General features: G+C 42.1%; 1 protein-coding gene across 24 annotated transcripts in view; it reads left to right on the plus strand.

Moving 5' to 3' along the window:
• Positions 1-25,698, plus strand: part of ARHGEF7 (Rho guanine nucleotide exchange factor 7) — a 190,168-nt gene that overhangs the window by 24,392 nt on the left and 140,078 nt on the right. For 6 of the 24 annotated variants that reach the window (XM_034936997.4, XM_034937003.3, XM_034937001.3 and 3 more), the window contains exon 2: positions 14,521-14,607. The exons of 1 other annotated variant lie outside the window; for it this stretch is intronic. In XM_034936997.4, coding sequence (XP_034792888.1) covers positions 14,521-14,607 — 87 coding nt within the window. Of the gene's footprint in view, positions 1-14,237; positions 14,608-19,645; positions 19,709-25,698 lie in introns of those variants that run through there. 17 more of the 24 variants (XM_055097017.2, XM_055097018.3, XM_034937000.3 and 14 more) reach the window with 13 other exon arrangements.

Below are 25,698 nucleotides of genomic sequence, written 5' to 3' on the forward strand. Positions count from 1 at the left end.
TTGGTGACCGTGGCTGCTTTCATGAATGGCGCTGGAATCACCTGACAAGGATTTCCAAGCAGCCATCATGAAAAGGGCTCAAAAAGCAATGCCAGGTTCTCTGGAAACAAATGAAACAATGGAACATCTCGGCAAAGAAATAAAACTTATGAAAAGGAAATTAAAAGTATAGAACTGAATAGAATAATGGAAATAAAACACTGGATGTGCTCAAAGGTACAGTAGAGATGGCAGAAGATTGATTAGTGAACTTGATCGAGGACTCATCAAGGGAGGGGCTCAGTGTAGACAAGAGAGAAAACAGACCTCAGAAAGCAAGGGCTGCCCAGGGCGGCACACACTGCAGGACAGCAGACAGTGTGGGAACGACAGCAGGATTTTTCCCTTCCCTTGCCGGCTCCTTGTCTCTCCCTCTGTGTCTCTCTGTGACTCTGTTTCTCCCCTTTTTGTCTCTCTGTATCTGTGACATCCTCTACCTCTCTGTCTCTCCCTCTCTGTGTCTATGTCTCTGTCTCTGTCATCTCTGAACTGTCAGAATCACAGGAGGCCTCCAGAGCATGTTTTGTCCCCCTTGGTTGAAGAATGAAAGCCACCCTGTGAAACCTGTGGCTCTTGCGGGTGCCTGTGTGGAGCACTGGCGGGTGCCTGTGTGGAGCACTGGCGGGTGCCTGTGTGGAGCACTGGTGGGTGCCTGTGTGGAGCACTGGCGGCAGACAGGGGCCTGATGTGAGCTGCAGGAGCAGACCAGCTGCTTAGGGGCAAACCCAATTTGGGGCCTGCGATTTTCCTTAGCGATGGGGAGGCAGGAGCTGTAACCAGAGCTTGCTCTGGACAGCACTGGCTGAACTGATGCCCATGCACAGAGGAAACTGAGCCATGGGCCTGCAGGTGGGCAGTCCTGGGAGAGCACTGGGAAGCCCATGGGCAGCTGGCCGCAGGCAGAGCCAGTGGCAACAGGATGCAGCCATCAATCTCAACAGGGAGGGGTGAAACTTTTAAGGTAAAACTAAGACAATCTTTCATTTATCTCTCATTTTGTCTACAGTGATCATATTTCCAGGTCTTTTTCGGGATAGTTCCTGTCTTAAACATCCAATTCTCACATTAGACCAATTATATTACTTTTTGGTATATTACTTTTTGCCATGTCAGCATCACTGAACTTCACTTTTGGTAGCCATGATCAAGTGATTTATTAGAGTGTCACAGGCACAGGTCCTTCGTTCATTAATTCACAAATAATATACCAAGTGCCTGTCTGTATATGCCATCTGTTAAGATACAACCGTCATCCAAACAGACCAAATATGCTGCAGCTGGAGCGTGTATTGTATAGTGCAGGGAGAGATTCTGTAAACATCACACAGAAATCAATGAGACATTTCATTTACCAGTGATATGTGTCATGGAGGAAAACAGCAGGTGGCGGGTGGGAAGTGCCAGCACCTAGGGCGGTGGTGCAGGTTTACATCAGGTCATTGGGGAGGTGTTAATGAGAAGTGACGTGAACAGACTTGATGAATGGGAGCGAAGAAAGGAGTGATGTGAAGATCTGGGAGGATGGTGTTGCAGGCAGAGGGAACAGCTAGTGCGGGGTCCTGGGGTAGAAGCCTGCCTGGCGAGTTCCAGAACAGCAGAGGCCAGTGAGAGTGGGGAGGGTGGTAGCTGGCTGATGAGGTCAAGGAGGGAACAAGGGAGCGATTGTGTAGTACCTGCTTGGCCATTCGAAGGACTTGGCCTTTTATTATTAACTTTTTTTTTGTTTGTTCGTTTGTTTGCTTTTTTAGAGGCAGGGTCTTGTTCTATTGCCCAGGAGGGAGTGCAGTGGCAGATCACAGCTCAAGGTAGCCTTGAACTCCTGGGCTCCAGTGAACCTCCAGAGTAGCTAGGACTACAGCATACGTCACCATGCCCAGCTAATTTTTAATGTTTTTGTAAAGACAGGGTCTTGCTATGTTGCCCCGGCTGATCTTGAACTCCTGGTTTCAAGTGATTCTCCTGCTTTGGCCTCCCAAAATGTTGGGATTACATATAAGGTCTAGGCATGAACTTCCACACCCAGCCTGGACCTTATTTTTTAGAGCAGTTTTAGGTTTCCAGAAGAACTGAGCAAAAAGTACTGAGTTCCTATACACTCCCTTCTTTCAGCCCACCCACTTTCCCCCATTATTAACACCCTACATTAGTATGATGCACCTGTTACAATTGATAAGCTGATACTGATACTTTATTGTTAACTAAAGGTCACAGTTTCCGTTAGGGTTCACTGTGTGTTGTATGTTCTGTGGGTTTTCACAAGTGTATAATGACATGTAGCCACTGTATAATATCATGCAGAGTAGTTTCACTGCCCTGAATTCCTCTTTACTCCGCCTAGTCATCCTTCCCTCACCTCAACCCCTGGCAACTGTTGATCTTTTTACCGTCCCCATGGTTTTTTTTTTTTAAATTACATTTACTGGTTTATTATAAGAATATTGCAAAGGCTACAGATGAAGAGACATGTAGTGCGAGCTATGGGGGAAGTGTCGCACAGCTTCCATGCCCTCCCTGGGTGTGCCCCCTCCAGGAACCTCTACGTATTCAGCTGCCTGGAAGCTCCAAAAGTTTTATCTTTTCCAGAATGTCATATAGTTAGAACAACACATTCTGTAGCCTTTCTGATCGGCTTCTTTCACTTAGCAATATGCATTTAAGGTTCCTCCATATTTTTTTTAATGGATTGATAGCCCATTTCTTTCTATCACTGAGTAATCCCATTGTATGATGTACCACCGTTTTTTCTCCATTCACCTATTGAAGTACATCCTGGTTGCTTCCAAGTGTTGGTAATTGTGAAGAAAGTTGCTATAAACAAATGTGTGCAGGTTTTTGTGTGGACATACGTTTTCAGCCCCATGTGGGTAAATATAATACCAAGGAGCACAATTGCTGGATCATACGGTAAGCCTACATTTAGCTTTGTAGGAGACTGCCCAACTGCCTTCTAGTGGCTGCACCATTTTGCATTCCCACCAGCAATGAATGCGAGTTCCACTGCTCCACATTCTTGCCAGCATTTGGTGTTGACAGTTTTGTGGATTTTGGCCATTCTAATAGGTATGCAGTGGCCTCTTGTTGTTTTAATTTACATTTCCTTTATAATATATGATGTTGGATATTTTTTCATGCGCTTATTTACCATCTGTGTATCTTTGTTGGTGTTTTTTTCAGATCTTTTGCCCATTTTAAAGACTAAGTTGTTTTCTTAATGAGTTTTAAGAGTTCTTTGTATATTCAGAATACAAGTTATTGATTAGATGTGTTTTGCAAATATCTCCTCCCTGTCGGTGGCTTGTCTTCTTGTTCTCTCAAGGACTTCAGCTTTTCCTGAGTGAAATGGGGAGGTTTTAATCGTTTTGAGTGGAGGAGTGACATTACAGGCAAATTATAAATAATGATAGTAATATGAACCAAATGGAATTCTTGTGTATACATTAGCAGCCTTATCTTTAAGTAATGAAGATCAGTGTTTCTAAGTGGTTTTTAAAAAATGCATTTCCCAAATACAGATTGCCACACATCTTATTCACAGCTATGGCCCTATTTATTTCAGCCCACCCTGCTGATACTTGAGTTTTGGGTAATAATGATCTTTCTGTCAACCTTTTTATTACTCACAGATAATATGAAAATCCCAACTGGCCCGTCTTTCATGCAAGAGGCTTTTATAGCCCACAAGTGTCCTTGGCCAATGCTTCCTGCCCTGTCTTCCTATCCTCTCACCTCTGTCTCTAGGGCAGGCCCAACTGCTATTTATAGAGAGATGTGCTTAACTGTGGGTGTCCTCAGCTGTTTCCAGTCCCCTTATTTCACTTTCTTCCTCTGGGTGAATGGCTCCCTCCTGCTTCACCATCTTCTCTCCAAAATGAGCCTGCCTCTTTGCATGCCTTCAAATCCCCCACAAGTTAACATGTGGATGAAAACAGTTTCTTCCTAGGTGGCCAGGTTCAGTCTTCTCTTAGGTGGCTCTGAGACTTGAACTTGCATTAAACACAGCTTTGAACCAAAGACTCTTGAGTGGGAAAGGCCAGGAACAAAACAGTGCACGACTGCGGAACTCCCACTCTTGCCCCCTGACTTCACTGTGTGTGGAGCTGGATGGCAGGAGGACACTTCAGAAGCAAATCTGAGTAGTGGAGGCAAACAAACGCAGGGCCGCCATAAAAAACCCTAGACGTCTGAGAACACCAGTATGAACAGTGGAGTAGCACTCGGGACTGCAGGGACAGGAGCTGCCATTCTCACCGAGGTGCCTTGGTCAAGAATAGGACATTGGGTTATTGGTGAGGCAGAGTAGATACAGGAGGCAGCATCCCGGCAGAGAACAGACTGCTTGTGCTGAGGGTGGACATGACCCTGCCCCTCATTTCGAAACTCACCCAGACAATGACTACACAGCCAGTCCCCACCTTGGATTCACTAGCACATTTCCGTCAGAGGCCACAGCCTTCTCCATAGGTGTCTTTAACAATGGGCAATAAGAAAATAATCACCAGCCATGCTGAAGTGCACTCAGTGGGAGAGGGAACATGCCAAAGGGTGGGAAACAATAGAGCAAGGGAGCTTAACAAGAAAGTGATGGGCAGCTCTGATTCACAGAATGCCATGCCATCATTTACAGTCTGTTTCCATTAGGTCACAAGCATGAAGGTGAAAGAAAAAAGACAATTATTCCACGTGAACAGGTGAAAGAACAATCTTCGACCACAAGACTCAACTTGAGTTGTCTTATGAATCTGTACTGCTCTCAGTTTTCTTGTACCCAGATTCTTCAAGGGCACATGGAATGGCGGCTGCCGATGGAAGTGGTGAGACCTCAACGGTGCCCACCCCAGCTGCACTTGCTTCCTGGGGATCTGCATCGCTGCAGCCTAACCTTGAGGGGTGGCAGGGCAAGTGCTGTTTCCCAGCTCACTCTCATTCAACAATTAAGATACAACTGCTACGTTTTCATCTAACAATACTGGGAGAACAAAATACGACTCAATGGTGAAATGTATTCTGGGTTATCTGATGAAGTTTTATCTTTAAATATTTTGTTATCCATTTTTGGCATTGCTATGAATTTGGGACTGTTGCCACCAACTCTGAGGGATTTTAAACTGCTTTTAGAGTTTGTGAGAACCAAGCCTCAGGGGATGCATGAGTCAGTTGAAGCACTGTAGTCTTGTTGGTCTCTCTTTGACATTTCATGTCTCTGGCATATCTGAATTTAGGTTGGGAACTGGAGGTTTGGTACACTTGTATCTATTACTACCCTTCATAATCTGGCCAGTTCCATACTCATGGAAAACAATTTGTTTGTTCCCAGATGGCTGCAGCATTTCATTTAGAGTTGGGCTTTGGGATTTCTTGAAGAAGGAATGCAAAAGAGAAACATGCTTTAAAAAAGGTTTAAATTTCTTCCAGTAAACGACTTGCTTAGTATGCTAAAGACTTTTTGGGGGAGCAGCTTACTTATCTGGTATTTAGCAGTCAAATCCTTGGCATTTCTGCCTGTTGCTTCATGTTTTCCAATGGATTTGGAGGAAGAGTTGTCCTGGAGACTTCCAAGTTAGCTCCACTGACCTACATTTTCACTCCATTTAACATTATTGACTGTGGAATGAGCCAGAGTGCCGTGGAAGAGCATAATTCCTGATCAGAAGACAGCTGCAATTTAATTAGAATAAAGCAGTGACTACTATGTAATTAAAAATTAGATGAACCATTGAATGCTAAGTGGACTTCTAGAAGGTGAACTTAGGATTTCAAACCTACCACTGCATCTCTGCATGACATGGTGGAGATCTGCCCTATGAAGACCCCAGCACACTGGCAGCCCAGCTGTCTTGAGGACTGTTTTGTGACGGGGGAGTCACGTTGGCCTGAGGGGAAGAATAACAGATTGGGAGTGGTCATCATCTTCTTCTCTAATGTATTTAATAATACTTGCACATGGGACAACATTCAAAGGGTACAATAAGTAGAGAGAGAAAAGCAAATTTCCCTTGTTCCCTTGTCCTCCATGCCCAATTCTGTTTCCCCATAGGGAACTCTTGTTAAGTGGCATATGCTTGCAGAGACAGCTCCATGCATTTCTAAACACCTACATACATTTTCTTCTTGCTTTTTTTTTTAAAAAACACAAAAGGTAGATATTATCCACGGTGTTCCCCACGTTCCCTACCGCACCAAACATAACTTGGAGATTGTGACATATCCGGATATAGAGCTGCCCCTTTTTTAAAGGCTGTATGGTAGTGGTGATAGTCTGTTTGTGGAAGCATTAGAATTCATTTAATCTGTCCTCTAGATTGTTTCCAATCGTTTGCCATTACATTGTGTTCTAATTTTAGATGCCGCCAGGAAGCTCTCCAGGTTAGGGCCAGGCAGAAAACAGATAGATGGCACACTGAACAGAGGTGGTTTATGAGACGATTTATGAAGTGAGGGCAGGAAGAAGGACAACCTAGAAGAGATGGGTTAATGACAGAAAAGTCATTAACTCTCCCTGACCCCGAAGGGAAAGGTCAAGGGAAGGAGGGTTTCTCCAGCCAGTGAGAGCTGTAGTTACAGGAGAGGCTGCCTGACAGGAGCCATGGTCTTCCGCGAGTGGTGTGTTGGTAAATGTTAAACACCTGGCTGTCTGGGAGGGGTGGCCCTGGCGTGTACTGTTTGCTGATTTCTGTGCCGTAGGTACTTACACCAGGGCTTTAAAGGCACCAGTGTGATGGGGTGACACCCATACAGCCCACTGTGAGCCAGCTCCAGCATCTACTGCTCTAGGCCCCTGCTTCCTGCCAGGGCCTCCTATTGGCTCAACCCCACCAGAAGCCAGAGAGCAGGGAAGCCTGGTTGATGCAGTCCTCAGAGGTTGGTGCAGGTTGGTGAAATCCACAGGCTGTGTAGTTTTGGAAATGTGGCACATATACACCATGGAATACTATGCAGCCATAAAAAATGATGAGTTCATGTCCTTTGTAGGGACATGGATGAAACTGGAAACCATCATTCTCAGTAAACTATCGCAAGAACAAAAAACCAAACACCGCATATTCTCACTCATAGATGGGAATTGAACAATGAGATCACATGGACACAGGAAGGGGAATATCACACTCTGGGGACTGTGGTGGGGAGGGGGGAGGGGGGAGGGATAGCATTGGGAGATATACCTAATGCTAGATGACGAGTTAGTGGGTGCAGCGCACCAGCATGGCACATGTATACATATGTAACTAACCTGCACAATGTGCACATGTACCCTAAAACTTAAAGTATAATTAAAAATAAATAAATGAATAAAAAAAAAAAAAAAAGAAACACTGAGTTATACCATACCAGTGGTTCCCAAACCTGGCTGAAAATCAGAATCAGATGAAGACTTTAAACATACACACACATGTGCACACTGATGCTAGGCTCCTGGGCTGTACTTCAGATCTATGCAGAATCAAAATCTCCCTGGGGAGATAAATACTTCTCAGATGTGACTATTTTCTACTGTTGATCTTAATTGTTGAGATAACATTGAACCTGTTTAATTATTTGCCTTGCTGATACTGCTTGTTCTTCCTTCTGTAGTGGTTTTTTTACTCAAACTCTTTCAAAGTTTGAGAGTCTTTAAATTCTGAGAGGTGGCAGCTGTCTTAGTCGGCTCTCTGCTTTGGTTGAGGGTGGAGATGATTGTTCCTGCCCTGGAGTAGTTGGTAAGGACTTGACATGAAAACTGGATAGCTGTGGATGCTTCTGAAGTCTGACCTTAATGTTGCTTTGTGATTAATTTGTAGCAAATTTTCATACCACACACACTGCTTATCAAATATTAAGTACAAAAGGCATACTTTGAAGGAAAATTGTAATGATTCTGGGACTATGTCTCTGCCTGGTTAGAGTTCTTGATGGAAAAGCCTGGAGTTTATTACCACGGAGAATTTGGCACAGGATTTCTGAAAAGTGAACTGGGCAGAATTGTTGGTCATTTGAGGCCTGAGTTTTCTGAATATTTCTGGAGACTACATGAAAAAGGAGACTTCCCCACCCCTTTGAATTGTGAAGGCTTTGCTGATTATAAATAAAGCTATCAACATTGTTGTACATGGCTTTCAGTGGACCTATGCTTTCATCTCTCTTGGGTAAATGCCTAGGAAAGGAATTGCCGGTCTTAGGGTAGATGTATATTTAACTTTGCAAGAAACTGCCAGTTTTCTAAGCATACCATTTACACTCCCATTAGTTGTGTCTGGGAATTCCAGTTACTTTACATCCTTGCCAACACTTGATATATTGTCAGCCCTTTCCATTTGATCCATTCTGGTGGGGTGCAGTGTTACCTGTGGTTTTAATTTGCATTTCCCTAATGACTAAAGAGGTTGAACTGTTTTTCATGTGCTCACTGACCATTCGTTTGTATAGCTTCTTCAGCGAAATATTAAAGGGACTTTCAGCCATCTTGTTTGTATCACAATATTCCAAACATGTTTTTCCACCACAGCTTCACCCATGATCTCAGCTGCCCTTTTTTACTCGCCATCCTTGAGAACACCCTGGACTGCCAAAATGGCACACCTTTGAGATGCAGTTCCATTTGCCTCTTCACCCTTCCAGGCCCAACTCAGAGGTCACCTTTTCTGCTGGTTAAGCCTCTAGCCCTGCCCTATCTCTGCAGAATTTAGGCTTCCCTCTGCCATGCTTCTGTAGTGCTGAGTCTACATCTCCGTGGCCACACTCGCCATGCTGTGTGCAAGCTTCTGTGCGTCTCACTCTTTGCATTCACCATGCTTATGCCATCATCTGCCGTGGAGTCTAAGCCCAATATTGCTGGATTAATTTATTACCCATTTCATCCTCCCAGCCACTCTGTGCAAAAAGATGTGTTAGCCTTAAATCAGGGACAAGGGCATAGACCCAAGGGGTCAAGTGACTTGTCCAGTGTGACACAACATATTTGTTACACAGCCAGGCACTACTTACTATAAAGTTTTGACTCTTTGACATTACAGTTTTCCAAACAAGTATGTTTTAGGTACAGTGTTCTTTGACCTAGCTTGCTACAGGTACCCATGTACATGTACAGAAATATTTTTCAAGGGATATGCAGGCACAGGATGGTTTTAAGGAAATCCACTTCCAGACCCTCAACTTACATACACAGTCACCTAAAACTGACTAGCCTTAGAAGGTGCCAAGCCATGGAAGACATGAAGCTGGCTGGGCCGTCCCATCTCCTCTCTCACGATGGCCATTCTCCCAATTCATACAGAAAGGCAGACTTTGCACCTGTCATCTTCCTGAGGTGCACTGCTGCAAGATGGAAAAATTCCAGGCCATGTAACAAAGAGACAATGAGAAATATTGATGGTATTAAGAAGTCAATGACTTTAACAACTGAAATTTTGCTACTCAGGGGTTTCCACTTCTTAGCTTTCACAGAAATCAAAGGAGACCTAATCAAGTTGTTAATAAATGATTCAAAATATTTTTAACTTATGAGAGACCATATCTGGACTTTGTCTATGTAACTCAGAAGACTTCAAAGAGTTAAGATATATCATGACAAATCTCCTTGCATTTTCAAGTATTTATTTTTGTGAACAAAGTTTTTCAGGGTTTGCATAAAAATCCTCCAAGATAGGAAAACAAGCGATGCTAGACCATACCTCACTCTAGCAAAAAGTGACAGTCATTCAGGGGTAAATTAACAAACTAAAAAAAAAGCCCTATACATTTCATTAAAAAAACCATTTCTGGCCAGGTGCGATGGCTCACGCCTGTAATCCCAGCACTTTGGGAGTCTGAGGCGGGCAGATTGCTTGAGCCCAGGAGTTCAAGACCAGCCTGGGCAACATAGTGAGACCACTATCTCTGAAAAAAAAAAAAAGAAAAGAAAAAGAAATACACTTCCAGATAAAACTTTGCTTTTTATATGTAATAATTTATAAAAATGGTAACATATTGTTTTCATCATTTGTGTACTCATAATAGTTGTGTTAACTCAGTTCAGAAAAAAATCATAGCAATTAGATTCTTATGGCTTAATACTCTTAAATGTAGAGTCAATTATCATTATTTATGGTAGTTATGTTCTAGAAAGTTACCTTGATCATTGAATTACTGACAAATGCAACACTGCTCTGAGGAGAAATATAGCGTTAGGATCCACGAAGACTCTGGCCAGAACATTTTGCCAACCAATCAATACATAACCTTGTTTTATGTGTATTTTGTTTGAATATAGCTTATTTAATATAAATTTCTTACAAGTAATCATATGCAGTATTTCTTTATAATAAACAGTGTTTCAGTTACAGCATTATGTACTCCTATGACTGTACTAGTTTAATTCTCAGTCATAAGTACACACATGCACACAATACACATATACAGTACTCACATAACACGGAATACTGTGAACATGCTTTATACTGTATAGCACAGTAATAACAAATACATAAAGTCCTGAAAAAAGCATTAAGTGAAGATTAAGCATTTAAAGTTTTATACACATTAACTAAAGTCTTACTGTAATGGAGCTGCAGGATGTGTGATGGTCATTGAGTGCACTGTGGTTTACCCTATCAACCTTAGCTTGCCCCATGAAAATCAAAAGAGGCTGGTGGAACTCACCCTGCACAAGAGGAAGATGTCAGTAAGGGCAGCACATTGTGATCTGGCAGAGCTACCTTAGGAGTTTGTCTTTTGCAACTTGTTGATGGTGTTGGCAACTGTCTCTCAAACTGGCTAGAAAAATTGGTTCAGCCTTGTCTGCCTGGCTTTTCGCCTCAAATCTTTAAGCATCTCAGAATAAGGGATAAATGCAGTGGAAGTGAGGTGCTTAAATGTGAGGCCACGTTCAAGTACAGGGTCACATTCTTCCATGTCATCGAAAATTTTTTCCAAGGCAGAATTCTATTCTGATATTTTGGCTGCTGTGAGAGGGACAATTCTTGGAGTCTTAGGGTGACTTTCATCCCTGACTATGCTCCCATGTTTTTCCATCTCATCCAGGTTTTTGTTTGTGGGTTCTACTGCCTTCTCTGACAAAATTTCCTCCACATCTTCTTCCTTCATGTCATTGAAACCTTCGCCACTTATTTGCCATGCAATATGCATTGTTTTTTATATTTTCTGAAACACCTTCAAAGCCTTGAAAAGTTTTCACAGAGTCTGGCCAAATGTTTTCCCAGCAGTTATTGATAGTAGCCTGCTTGATGCTGTCCCACGCTGTGCCAACATAATCAATAATGCTGCGTAGAGTGAGTGATTTCCAGTAGTCTATCATGGTGGCTTCCTTGTTGGCGTCAAGAGCCTCACAAGCTTTACAATGAAGTTCCCTCGTGTAGTGTGCCTTGAAAGTTTGTATTATGCCCTGAGGGGCTGGACGAGAGATGTAGTATTGGGGGCATGAAAAGAACTTCTTTGTTGGGGTGAGCATTTTCAAGTTCATCGTGCAATGAACTGGGGCATTATCCAAAATTAATAAGACCCAGAAAGCAAGGTTTTTGCCCTAGAGATACCGTTCAACTTCTGGAATGAAGCAGTGGTGGAACCAATCCCAGAATATTTCAGATACCAGCCATGCTTTTCTGTTCTACCTCCAATGGACTGGCATGCAGTTCAGAATTTTCCCTTTAAGGGCTCATGGGTTTCGGGCTCTGTACACCATCAGAGGTTTGCACTTAAAGTCGCCCTTGGCATTGGTGCACAATAGCAAGGTTGAATGCTTTAAAGTCAGGGGCTTGCGTGACCATTTACATTACATAGGTTCATTTGCCAGCATTCTTATAAAACAAGCAGTCTCATCAGCATTGAAAACCTGCTCTTTACCATAACCCTTTAACCCTTTTCACGTATAACACTTAGCAGACATTTTAAAAATTCTTCCACAGCCTCCTTATGGCAGAACCTGCCTTGCCTGCAAGTTTAAAATTTGATTTCATGCTGTACCGCCTTTTGAAACGTGCCAGCTAGCCTGCACTAGCTGAGAAGGGTTTAATATTTTCCTGACCTTGGGTAACATGGCTGTAAATTTCTTTGGCTTTCAGCCTCACAACAATACTGCTCACTACACTACAAAAGTCCATATATGACTTTTTTTATTGGTTGTCGTCTCATGAATCCACAATTTTAGCTGCTTTTCCATCTTTTCCATAGCTTCATCACACGCTATAGATGTTACTTTAGCACTTTCTGGAGCAGCCTCATGTACAGATGTGAATGCACTGTATTGTTGATTCATTAACATTGAACTCATGGCCAACAGCACTATAACTCATGCCCGAACGAAGCTTATCTAACACATGTATTTTCTCTGTTAAGACACATCACAGCCTTCTTGCGCTTAGGGACATTAGACAGCATTTCAGCACTACGTTTGGGGGCCATTTGAAACAGAAATCACCATCGGAAAGCATAGAAATTTGAAAAACGTGACACTAAGTAGAGTGAGAAGAGGACATATGTTTACATAATGAGAACTAAAAAAAAAGGCAGAGCATGGCCTTATTCAAGCACAGCTGGGAACGTGTACATAAGGTGATCCAAATTTTTCACTGTTCTGCATGTGTCCATATATGACTGAGAGTGCTTCAAGTATTGATTTTTGGGTTACACATAATTTTTAGCAAGTAGCTGAGTTCATAAATACAGACTCTTTGAATGATGATTGACTGTATTTGTAGAGGTCACTTGCCAAAAAAGAGTGTGTTTCAAGCATAAAAATAGACTATATGAGAATACAACTTTTTGGGTGAAGTGGAATGAATTAAAGGAGAAAGAATTAATGTCTGACTTGTTCAGAAACTTTTTAGATGGAGAAATGGGTATTATGTTTCTATTACACTTAGATTCTATTGGATATATTTTTTATAAAGGATGCAATGGTTTAATTTAAAAATGTCATCAGAATGTCAGAAATTACATCCTTTACAACTATTTAAAACTATGAAGAAAAAAATTAGGTATTACCTAGATATGTGATAATTTTTGAAAATTATTTTAAAGAGCAAAATGGATTAGGAAGCAGCTTTGCTTTTGCCATTCCACTGAAAAAATGTAGTTTCGATGGAAACATGTCAGCACTTGCTTGAAGGAATTTTTCAACTATAGAAAGAAAAAAGCTTCATTCATCCCTTTTGGCATTGCTGAACACTTGGTTTTGATGTATAATTTTAAAACACCTGAGCACCATAAAATGAAACCACAGTATTCCTGAGAGTAGCCTGGTGAAATGTCGTGATTTTCTCCTACAGTACAGAAGGACAAAAATGCCTTTAATGTCCTCAAATGCTAGAGTTCTAGATGACGCATTAGTTTAAATGTCAACGCTTAATGTCTTCACATGTAATTTGGAACAGAAGTTTTCTTACAGTTAAAATAATCCTTAGAGCAAAAAACAAAATAAAGTTTTTCGTATGCCTCAGGCTTCTTAAAATTTTCTAGTAATTGGTAGTTTCTGGTTTCCTTAGTTTCTTGCCGTGGGTAAGGTCCAAACACCTTACATGTGTTGCTGGTGGCCCTCACAATTCTACCTTGGACTAAAGCACTAGGGAGTCTGTAGGCGCCTTCCTGCGCTCCTCCACTGCGGTGGATCCACAATTTCTTCTCAGCTGACTTACTGGTTTTCATGTTAACTATTTCGGTTCATCATTCATGAAGCACGTGGCTTATATTTGGGAAAACATTGCACCTTAATCCCAACATGCATAATTTATGTTGCTTAATTATTTTAAGTCATTGCATTAGAATAGTAACTGCGCTCTCCATGAGCCTTGGCTAGAAAGAAGGGAAAAAATCCCAGGTTCTCTCCCAACGATCAGGGGTTACTCAAGCCGCCCGAGTTCTCTGGGGCCCCTCTGGGCCAGGCTGCGTCCACTTGGGAGAGGCCGAGGACCTGGCGCCAAGAGGCGGCGGTGTCTGCGCTAGGGGCCGAGCGGGTGCGCTGTGTCTCCGGGGCCAGGCCAAGGACCTGGAGGAGGCAGGAGGCCGAGCGCGGAGCCTGGCCTTGTCGGCTGCGTCCGCGGGGCTAGGGTAGAGACCGAAGACTGGACAGGAGGAGGCGGCGGTGGCCGCGCGTGGGGCCAACCGGTGGGCTCCCTCTACCGGACCGAGGCCCAGCACTGGGCCAGAGGAGGTGGCAGCTCGCCGGCAAAGCAGGGTGGGCTGCCTCCGCGGGGCCGAACACCCGGCGCCATCCGAAGACGTCCCGCGCGGGCCGGCGGGGGCGCGGTCTGAGGACGTCACTTCCGGCGCCGGGGCTCACTTCCTGGTGCGGGAAGGGGCAGAGATTGGTGCAGCCCCGGAGGAAGAAAAAAGGGCGAGGAGAAGCAGCGGCTGAGCGGGTTGGCATCTGGGGCAGCGGGCTCGCTCCAGGCCGTCGGGGCCGCTCGCCAGCGTCGCCCGCTGTGTTGGGAGCGCGGGCCGTGGGCGTCGCTCGGCCTTGTCCGCGGCGTCCCCGCTGCCGGCCACGGCGCTCAGCGCTTGTGCTCTGTGTTGCAGGTCTACCCCGAGCCCCGGAGCGAGAGCGAGTGCCTGAGCAACATCCGCGAGTTCCTGCGCGGCTGCGGGGCTTCCCTGCGGCTGGAGGTGAGCGCGGGCGGCCACGGGCCGAGGGAGGGGCCGGGAAGACGGGGTTGGGCCCGGGGTGGGTGCTTCGCTCCAGCCGGACCTCCCGCCTCCTCCGCGCCCGGATCCGACCCTCCCCGGCTGCTCGGGAGTCCGGGATGTGTGGAGCGGGGCGTTGCGGGTTTGGGTAATGGCCGGGAGGTGGCGGCGCGCGGGCCACCCCCAGGGCAGGGTGGAGTCTGCGTGTGGAACCCCAGACATTGCTCTCGTTCCAGTGAGGAAGAGTGGTTCTGGTCGCTGGTGGTGCAGGTGACACACATTTTCAACAACCGTTTATCAGGGGTGTGAACCGATTTCTTGGCACCTGCCTCAGCATGAACTCTGCTTTTAGAGATTGTCATCTAAGGGCTGGCATCTAGGTCTGGGTCAGGCCTTAGAATCCTCAGCAGGTGATCAGGCAAAGTCGTGCAGAAATAAAATGGGCCAGCCCTCCGCCTGCTTCTCCCAGCCGCACTCCTTTCTCTGCTTTTTCTTCCTGAGACCAGAAATTCGGTGGTTTTTCCGTACCCTCAACACTTAATGTCCAGAGAATTCACATTAACCAGTATGTGAGGTTTAGAAAACATGCTGTCGGGGAACATACTGGGCGGGGTCTCGATTCCCTGTTGTAAAATGTTGTGTCACTTTACTAAACATTGTCTTTTCAGTCTTTCAGTGGCAGTTTCTGGGAATTTAACTCTTTCATTTTATTTTGCTATTGCGATTCTTCCTACACTTGGGGTAGCACTTTAAATACAGAAATCTAGCTTTGCTTTTCTTGGGATCTGCTTAAGTGGTTGCAGTCAGTCCTGTACTCAAGTCCTGCCGTTTATGTTGCCACTTTGTCACTCTTAACCTTAGTTTTCTTATCTGTAAACTGAGATGGGCAATATCAAGCTCCCAGATAAGAGTACAGTCGGCCCTCCGTATCCAAGGTTACCCACCCGTGTATTCAGCCAACCTTGGATTGGAAATACTGGAGGAGGGGGAAACCAATTAAAAAAAAACAGTAAAAAACAACACAGTATAATGATTATTTACATATCATTTATAATGTACTAGGTAGTGTATGAAACCTAGAGATGATTTAATGTTTACGGGACTATGCCATTTTATATAAAAGACTTGAGCATCTGAGGGTTTTGGTATCCACAGGGATCCTGGAACCAATTCCCTGCTGATAAAAAGGGACAACTGTATATGAAAGCATCTTTGTAGAACCTGTTATGTAGGATAACCCAACAGAGGTTTCCCTTCCCGAAGAATATTTTGCTATAGGTTTCTCGGAAAACCTAGAACATCAAATCTGTGAGGGCAGGTTACATGGAAAGTTTATTTAATTGAATTAGACATGTAGGAATTCATAGATTAAAGTATCACTGGCGTTGTTTATGATTGTAAACACAAAGAAATTTATTGTTGGTAGTATTTCATGTTGGCAAGGAAATTATTACACGTAAGTGAAAGTGCTAGGGGAGATTCCAAGAAACTTAGGGCCTTTTCAAAGGGGAAAAAGACAGTGTTTCAGTAGTCTTTCCCTGATACCCTTTGTCGTATCAGCTTTGTCATTTTGTAATCCAGCTGCCTTATTGGCTGTGATAATATGCCTTGCTAGTGGCAGGTTTTACTTTTTCTTGACCTTTGTGTGGGATTTTATTATATTATCCTCTTGAAACTACTGAGTTTTGTTTACGTTAACATACTTTTGAAACTCAATTGGCACATTAAGATTATCTGACTTTAGTGTAAAACTTTTTTAAAAAGTTTTGTTTTAAAGTAAATTGAGGCTGGGCATGGTGGCTCACGCCTGTAATCCCAGCACTTTGGGAGGCCGAGGCAGGTGGATCACATGAGGTCGGGAATTCGAGACCAGCCTGGCCAACATGGTGAAACCCTGTCTATACTTAAACAAACCCAAAAACAAAAATTAGCCCGGCGTGGTGGCGTGCACCTGTAGTTCCAGTTACTCAGGAGGCTGAGACAGGAGAATCCCTTGAACCCCGGAGGCAGAGGTTGCAGTGAGCTGAGATTGCCACTGCACTCCAGCCTGGGTGACAGAGCAAGACTCCCTCAAAAAAAAAAAAAGTAAATTGAATGTTAAAAACTTACCGTTTTTAGTTTTCCAAAGGTTGCTGACATTTCATATGGTAACTATTGTTTTTATAATTAAGAGTTTATTTGAAGGTTTTCTGGAAGAGAGTTTTCACTAACATATTCCAAGCATCTACAATAGTGCTTGGCACATAATAGGCTTTCAATAAATATTTGTTACTAATAGAATGAACTTGAGGTTGTAGGTGATAGCAGGTGAGTTTCATTTTAAAGTAAAAAATTAGTTTTGACTTATTTTGTGCTATTTTTAAAGAGTAAATATCTCTTCCAGTAAATTTAAGCAAGAGGCAAATGTAAGCATTCTTCAAGCTTAGTGTGAGTCACACTTGTAATTACCTAGGAGATAATAAAAATGAAAATATGAAAACAGCACATGAAAAACCTGATAAATTGTTCAGTCATTGTGTTTTTTGGGAAGTTACCCTGAGAAGTCATTTTGTATGCTATGCATCCAGCTCTGGCTTCCAGCCTTGTAAGGTGATGTGAAGGGACAGGGCTGGGCCCTGAAGGACTTGGTCATCTCCCATGCGGGCCACAGTGCAGCAATTTCCCAGTGTTTAAGAATTGCTTAGGGAGTCAGGAGGGAAGGGCCTTGCACTTGTGAAATATGTTGTGGGATTTACACATTTCATTTTCACAAAATTCTGAAAGGTGGGAAATTGATAAGAAATGTTTTGAAACTACAGACACAAAACTTAAAACTAATAGCTTAAATTCTAGATTAGCTTTTGTTCTATAGTTGTAAATGTCAAGGTGCTTTTCTTCCAGGGGTTAGTTTAGACTGAATTGTGTTTGTAACAGATTGTTTTTGGTGTATATATTCTTATTTACTGTCAGTTTAAGCTCTGCTAAGATTTGTTAAAGGGAAAAAGGAAGTAAACTTGGTTAATATGTCAGCTATTTTGGTGCATGCCCTCCTTAATTACCTGTAGAAAATCAGATATTATCCCCCAATTGTTCTGATTATGAAAATATTTTTATAAATTGGTTTTAAAGGAATATTGTGTGAGTTGCATTTATTGGTAAACTTTGAGAAGCACTGGGTTTTAATTTGGAAAACTTTGAAATTTGGAAAATTAAAAAAATTTAATTAGTGTTGGAAAGCGGTGCAACTTGGATGACTTCATTTTCTTATAACTTTTTTACTTGGCATGCTTAAATTTTTTTTTTTTCCAGTTAGGGCAAAAAACCCCTAGGCACACAATTTCTATTTGTATCTCAAAAGCAACCAAAATAATAATTATTAATAAGAATAATGATGATGTTGGCTGGGTGCAGTGGCTCATGCCTGTAATCCTAGCGCTTTGGGAGGCTGAGGCGGGTAGATCACCTTAAGTCAGGAGTTTGAGACCAGCATGACCAACATGGTGAAACCCCATCTCTACTAATCACGCCACTGCCCTCCAGCCTGGACAACAGAGCAAAACTCCGTCTCAAAAAAAGAAAAAAAAAATGATGATGATGATGATGTTTGTAGAATTTCACTTGAGGATAAGTAACTTACTGAGGCAAACCAAGCAAGTGATAGGACATTTCTTTGCATTTTCTTAGGTAAACAGCTACAGAGAAATTCAGAGTGATTTCTGTTTCCAGTATTTTGCTGTGTTACTGTGGAATTCTGATTCAAGTGTTGTAGCTACTGTAGGGTGTGTATGTGTGCATGTGTGTGTGTGCACATGCTTGTTCACTGAAAAGGTCACAATGAATTAGCTTCCAAGATGTTCCCACCCTATACAACATTGTCTGATTAGGCATCTGACAACTAGGGAAGCAGGTGAAATGTAACTGGCAAAAGCAGATTTTATGTTCCTAGGAGAAAGCTTGTTTGGTTAAAGCCATCACGCCTGTAAACGCCTGTAACATGTTTACCAGTTTTTTATTTCAAGAGCTGAAAGTTAAGGATATAAGATTCCAGTTAATTGATACATTATTAAGCTCACTTTAATAACGTGGTTTCAGGAATATTAGCAACAAAATTATTGTAATAAAGCTATGGATTTTAACTTAGTTCTGTTTGAAAGAAAGATGTCTACTGTTCTTGATACTTAGCTATATTCATACATAATAGAAAAGGGTAATCTTGATGGATAGTTTGATATTAATGAGGCTTTTTTGCTTAAGAATTGACTGTGGGCTCACATACAGTGTTACCATCACTACTTGAAAGGAAAACAAAACATTTCAGATGAAACTGGGTGAGCCTGTTCTCATAGTTGCCAAGAGGGAATAAAGCCAATTTGTCAAGTGTAAGGAAACCACAGCTCTTTCTTGTCATAGACCATTGCTGGAATAGTTATGTTTGATATGATAGGGATGGTAACCCTAATATATTAATAATTGATCTTTCCAGCTCCTTGGCACTGCAACTAATACTAAAATTATCTGCAGGTTTCACAGTTGCTGTTCATTTATTTAACTGTTTTTCTGGAAAAGTGGAAAGCATCCAAAGGCCCAGGTGGTTCAGAACAGAAATCTGCTCTTTTCTCATCCTCACCCTTGGAAGTTTTTGGTTGGTTTTTTGGTCTCTCAGATCAACAGAGCATGAAATGTAGACCAGCTAGTCACATAAAGCTTGCCTCATATCCAGTTTCTTTTCTTTAATTCTTATATTTTGTTTTTAAATTGACAAATAGTTGCATGTATTTATGGAGTAACATCATTATGTCATATGGTATATGAATGCATTGTGGAATGATTAAGTCGGGAATGAACATATCCGTTACCTCACATACTTCTTATTTCTTTGTGGTAAGAACATTTAAAATCTAATCTTTTAGCAGTTTTGAAATATACTTTAAATTATTGTTAACTGTAGTCACCTGCTGTACAATAGATCACTAAAATTTATTCCTCCCGTCCGACTGAAATTTTGTACCCTTTGACTAACATCTCCCCTTTCCCTGTCTAGCTCCTGTTTCCTCCTTCCCAGCCTCCTCAGCATCTGGTAACCACCATTCTCTTGTCTGCTTCTGTGAGTTCAGCTTTTTTACACTTTACATATAGGTGAGATCGTGCAGTATTTGTCTTTTTGTGCCCTGCTTTCTCTTAGCACAGTGTTCTCCAGGTTCATTCATTGTTTTTGCAAATAACAGGATTTCCTTTTTTTAAAAGTCTGACTAGTATTCTATTGTGTATATATCCCACATTTTCTTTATTCTCTCATCTTTCAGTGGACACTTAGATTGATTTTATATCTTGGCTGTTGTGAATAGTGCTGCCATGAAAATGGGAGTGCAGACATCTCTTCAACATACTGATTTTAGTTTCTTTGGCTATATACCCAGTAGTGGGATTGCTGGATCATATGATAATTCTGTTTTTAGATTTTGGAGGAACCTCCATACTGTTTCCCAGAATGGCTTCAGGAATTTACATTCCCACCAACAATGTGCAAGGCTTATCTTTTCTCCACATCCTTGCCAACACCTGTCGCCTTTCATCTTTTTGATAATAGCCATTCTACAGTTGTGAGATGCTCTCATGATTTGAATGTGCATTTCTCTGATCATTAGTGATGTTGAACATTTTCTAATCTGTTGGCCATTTGTATGTCTTTTGAGAAATGTCTGTTTGGGTCCTTTGCTCATCATTTTTTAATCAGGTTTTTTTTTGTTACTGAGTTTTTAAATATATTTTGGATATTAGCTTCTTATCAGATGTATGGTTTGCAAATACTTTCTTTCCATTCTGTGAGTTGTCTCTTAATTCTCTTTTGCTGTGCATAATCTTTTCAGTTTGATGAAATCCCATTTATCTTATTTTTGCCTTTGTTTTCGGTGCTTTTGGGGTCATATCCAAGAACTCATTGTCCAGACCAATGTCATGGAGCTTTCCATGGTGCTTATTTCTGGTAGTTTCATAGTCTCAGGTCTTACATTTAAGTCTTTAGTCCATTTTGAGTTCATTTTTGTATGTGTTGTGAGACAAGGTTCCAATTTAATTTTTCTGCATGTGGATATCCAATTTTCCCAGCACCATATGTTGAAGACTGTCCTTTCCCCATTGGGTGTTCTTGGCACCTTTGTCAAAGGTCTGTTGACTGTATCATGTGAGTTTAATTCTCAGCTCTCTATTCTGCTCTGTTGGTCTGTGTGTCTGCTTTTATGCTAGTGCCATGCTGTTTTGGCTGCTATAGCTTGGTAATACACTTTGAAATCAGGTAGTGTGATGCCTCCAGCTTTGTTCTTTTTACTCAAGATTGCTTTAGTTATTGGGTTTTTTTTTTTTTTGTGATTCCATGTGAATTTCAGGATTGTTTTTCTATATCTGTGAAGAATACCATTGTAAATTTGGTAGACATTGCATTGAATCTGTGGATCACCTTGGGCAATATGGATGTTTTAACAATACAGGTTAAGCATGCTGACTGATATGGTTTGGCTGTGTCCACACCCAGATCTCATCTTGATTTGTAATCTGCATAATCCCCACGTCTAGGGAGAGACCTAGGGAGAGACCTAGGAGATTATGGGGATTACAATTCAAGATGAGATTTGGAGTTAGAGATCAGCCTGGGCTACGTGGCAAAACCTCATTTCTACAAAGAAAAAAAAAAATCTATTGGACAGTGCTGGATCCAGTAGAATCCTAGGAGATGGGATCATGGGGGTGATTTCCCCCATGCTGTTCTTGTGATAACGAGGGAGTTCTCAGGAGATCTGATGGTTTTATAAGGGGCTCCTCCCCCTTTGCTCCTCACTCTTCTGTCTCCTGCTGCCCTGTGAAGAGGTGCCTTTCGCCATGATTGTAAGTTTCCTGTGGCCTCACCAGCCATGTGGAACTGTGAGTCATTTAAACCTCTTTTCTTTATAAATTACCCAGTCTTGGGTATGTCTTTGTAACAGTGTGAACGTGGACTAATGTACATGCCAAACCTGAAAATCCAAAATGCTCCAAAATCTGAAATTCTTTGAGTACCAATGTGACACTCAAAGGAAATGCTCATTGGAGTGTTTTGGATTTTCAGGATTTGAGATGCTCAACTGATAACTATAATGAAAATATCCCCAAATCTGAAATACGAAACACTTCTGATGTCAACTTGTGTCACTTCTGAGAATGTGTACATGATGCTGAGTAGCACAGAGCATGCTTGTGGCATGGGTGCTAAATGGTTAGCTTGGCACACTCACAGCTAGTAATTGTGACTTTGATCTTCAGCTGATTTCTCCTTTTTTGACTCAGGGTTATTGCTCACTCCTGGTAGCTGCCCATGATTATCAGGTGTTTGCTTTGCGGGGGACGGTATAGGGGGAGGGAATGTAGTGCCTGACCCCATCCCCTTTCCTGGGTTGCTGTCCTGTGTTGCCACTCGCCAGCTGTGCCATCAGGAAAATGGGTGTCACACGTGCTTGCCCTTTGTGTCTGTCGTGAGGATTACATAAATTCATGCAAAACTCTTAGAACAGTGCCTGGTAAGTTGGAGGTGCCAAAGAGACAATAGCTGTTATTATCATTTGCATTATTATTCTTTCGTGTAGTTGGAGCCATATGGTATATTTTAAATCTTTACCCAGGGTTCCATATTCATTTTTTAAACTGCAGTAAATAGAGCTATGTAAGAAGAAAATGAAAAGCTGTATAATGCTACCGTTTAGAGATACCAGTGTTAAAATTAGTATTTCTTTTTTGGTAATTTTTTTTTAACCATTGCAAATATGTAAATATATTTTTAAAATATCCATGACATCATAGATTCATGTAATGTTTTATAACATGCTTTAATTTGATCCAGTGTGAGTCTTTTCCCGTGTTAAATAATTATTTTACTACTGATTTTAATGGCTGCCTCTTAGTTCCTGGTAATAATCCCCATTTTTGGATACAGAGGTGGATTCTAAGTTTCCACGGTTGTGAACAGTGGACTGTGCAATGGACATTTCTGTACCACACCCTTAATCCTTGATTTTCTTTGTAGGACAAATTCCCTGATAGGGCACTGCAAGGCCAAAGGTGGGGGCTTTCAAAGGCTTTGAACACCTGCTACCATACAGCTTCCAGAGAACTTTTGCCAGTAGCAGTACATGAGAGTACTCCTTCCTGTCCTATGGATGTCCTGTGGACAGCTGTCTTGAATCTTTTATATATTTTCTTTCCCTTAGGAAGATGGAAAACTTGTTATGGATAAACATTTTGGCTTTTCTATCTTATATCTTCCACAGTGCTTTACATTTCTGGGGAGATTGCAAACTAAAATAAATGTAAGTCAGTCAACATTTCCTGCATTGGACTTTTGAAAGAGGATGTGAAAGAAAAGCTGCTAGAATTGGAAATAAAAGTTGAAAACCCTAGAAATTTGCAGTGTTATCAGCTGTTGCACAAGTAACCTCGCATGGCACTGGGTGGGACATTTTTGGGCCACTCTGTACAAGCTGGAGTTCTGGCTGTAAATGCATCTTGAGACGGTCTGCAAAGGTGAGAGGGCAGGTTTTCATTTTCTCACTTTACAGTCGAGAGACTTCAAAAGGAGTTCAGGTGGGCAGTCCACCATCGTAAGGAGCTGGGATAATTTAGTGAGTGAGAGGTTTTGGAAAAGAAATTGCCTTACCTGTTTCTAAAACACTCATCTTCCCTGTGTATTTCTGAAGGACAAGTTCTTTTATTATACTGCTCTGCCTAATGCTCAGTTCTCTTTTAGATTTTTTTTAGCCAAGATTGTGATTAGGATTTCACCCACAAGAATAGTTAAAAATATTAACACTTTTGAAAGAATTAAAATGTGGGAACCACTTACTGAAACTCAAAACTTGTTGATGCAGGCTTAATAATTAATTGCAATAAAAACAGAAGTAAATCTATAGTCTGGGATGGGACGCCCAGCCAAGTGTTGTCTTTGTTCTAGATTCAGACAGATGAGGAGGTAAACTGTTTATTGAAACTTGGCATTGAAGGTTTATAAGCAGCAAAGATATGTTTGAGGCATTCTTTTTAGCTGGGCACCCTTCTATACTGTTGATACCAAGTGTGAAACGGTTGGTCACAACATAGTGTTTATTGACTGATTTATTGAATAAGCTGTTGAAGCTTATTCCTGTGTAGGACCTTAGTTAAGGAAGTTAAGTAAAAATATTGTTTGGGAGAAGAAATGAGTAACTATTCCCTGAACATTTTGTAGGTAGTTTAAAGAAAGACAGTTTCCATTCAGATACTGTAATTGTGTTTTAATTTCACCTGGCAAGAAGTGTCAAGAGATGGCCCTCTGTCTTGTACCTTAGTGCCTTGCTGTACTGTCTTGCTGGGTGAACATGAAGTGTTCTGGTTATCCAGGCTGCTTTTCTAGTGTAGACAGCTAGACTTCCCCCTTCGTTTCAGATCTTTGGAATGTCTTCTTTGTCTAGATCAGCACTGTGCAGTAGGAATATACTGGGAGCCACAGATGCGATTTTAAGTTTTTTAGTAACTACTTAAAAAAAGTGAAGCAAAGTTAATTTTAGTTTTCATTTTTAAATATTTATTTATTTATTTATTTATTTATTTTTGAGACAGAGTCTCACTCTATTACCCAGGCTGGAGTACAGTGGCGTGATCATGGTTCACTGCAGCCCCCACCCCACCAAGTACCTTTGACTACAGGCATGCACCACTATGCCTGGCTAATTTTTGTATTTTTTTGTAGAGATGAGGTTTTGCCATGTTGCCCAGGCTGATCTCTAACTCCTGGGCTCAAGCAGTCTTCCCACCTCAGCCTCCCAGAGTGCTGGGATTATAGGCATGAGCCGCTGTACCTGGCCTAAAGTTAATTTTAATAATGCATTCTATTTAACCCAGTGTATCCGTAAAATTATTTCAACATGTAATTGATACATACATATTAATGAGGTATTTTAGTTTCTTCACATCAAATCTATAAAATCTTGTTGGAATTTGTTATGGCCACAGCACATCTCGGTTTGTATTAGCCACATTTCAGTTGCTCAGCAGCCCATCTGTGAGTGGCCCCCGTATTGCGTGTTGCGTTTGGATTATTTAAGAGGCTGGGGAAATACGGTGATCTTTGAAATGAAATGGGACCCAGGTTTGTTGAGAACAAATTGTGTGTCTAGGCATTTTCCTTGTACTGTTTTGTTGAAACCTCACGATGCCCTGCAGAGAAGATGGCAGTTCCCCACTTAGCAGATCAGGAGGCTGAGACTTGAAGTGGTTCGGAAGTCCCAGGTCCCAGCTCAGCCAGTGAAGAGATGTGGAATTTGAACTCAGATGCATCCACTCCACTGGCTGGGTTCTTCATACAAGCATGCTGCTGCCTAGTGTGGCATTAGGTGAGGTGTTTGACAACATCAAGACAATACTCTTAGGCTAGCTCCTGGCAAGGCCCATGGGCAAGTTCTCAGGAGAACTTACCTGGTGACAGGGCCTGCCTCATGGGTGTGCGACTAGTGTTGCCACACAGGGCCCTGTGCTTGGTTTCATGCTCTGCTGTTGCCATCAGAAACTCTTAAGAATTTTTTGACAAGGAGCTTTGCATTTCCAATTCGTGCTGGACCCTGCAATTGAGTACTTGGTCTAGCCTGCTGGTATTGTTCTTAGAGGTCTGTGATCAATAACAGGATTAAACAGCATTTTCTGAGTGCTTATTATGGCCTAGGCCCCATTATGAAGTGTGTGTTAACCCAGTCTAAAAGTAGCTGTCTCAAGTTGTTACCACCATTTTCCTCACATGATTGCATCCCTGACCCCAGGCAAGCGGAATCGGGATAAGAATAACCCTCAACAATCCCTGCTACTAAAGAATTGCTTAAAGTACTTCCTCCTGATAGGAAGTTAAGATAATTTGTTGTCTCTCATGCATTAAAAATTGCCACAGCTTCCAAGGCAGCCACCATTTTACCTGTCAGTGATAAGGACCCGTGATAATATTGGCTGTGGGTTTTGTTTTTCTAAAGGATCCTTTTGGGAAAGCCATCCTCTCCAGTGTTGGGATGATAAAAGGATGGGAAGTCGGAGTCAGCTTGAACTTACCAA

The sequence above is a fragment of the Pan paniscus genome, chromosome 14 (assembly GCF_029289425.2).
Source record: "Pan paniscus chromosome 14, NHGRI_mPanPan1-v2.0_pri, whole genome shotgun sequence".
In the NCBI taxonomy this organism is placed as follows: Eukaryota; Metazoa; Chordata; class Mammalia; order Primates; family Hominidae; genus Pan; species Pan paniscus.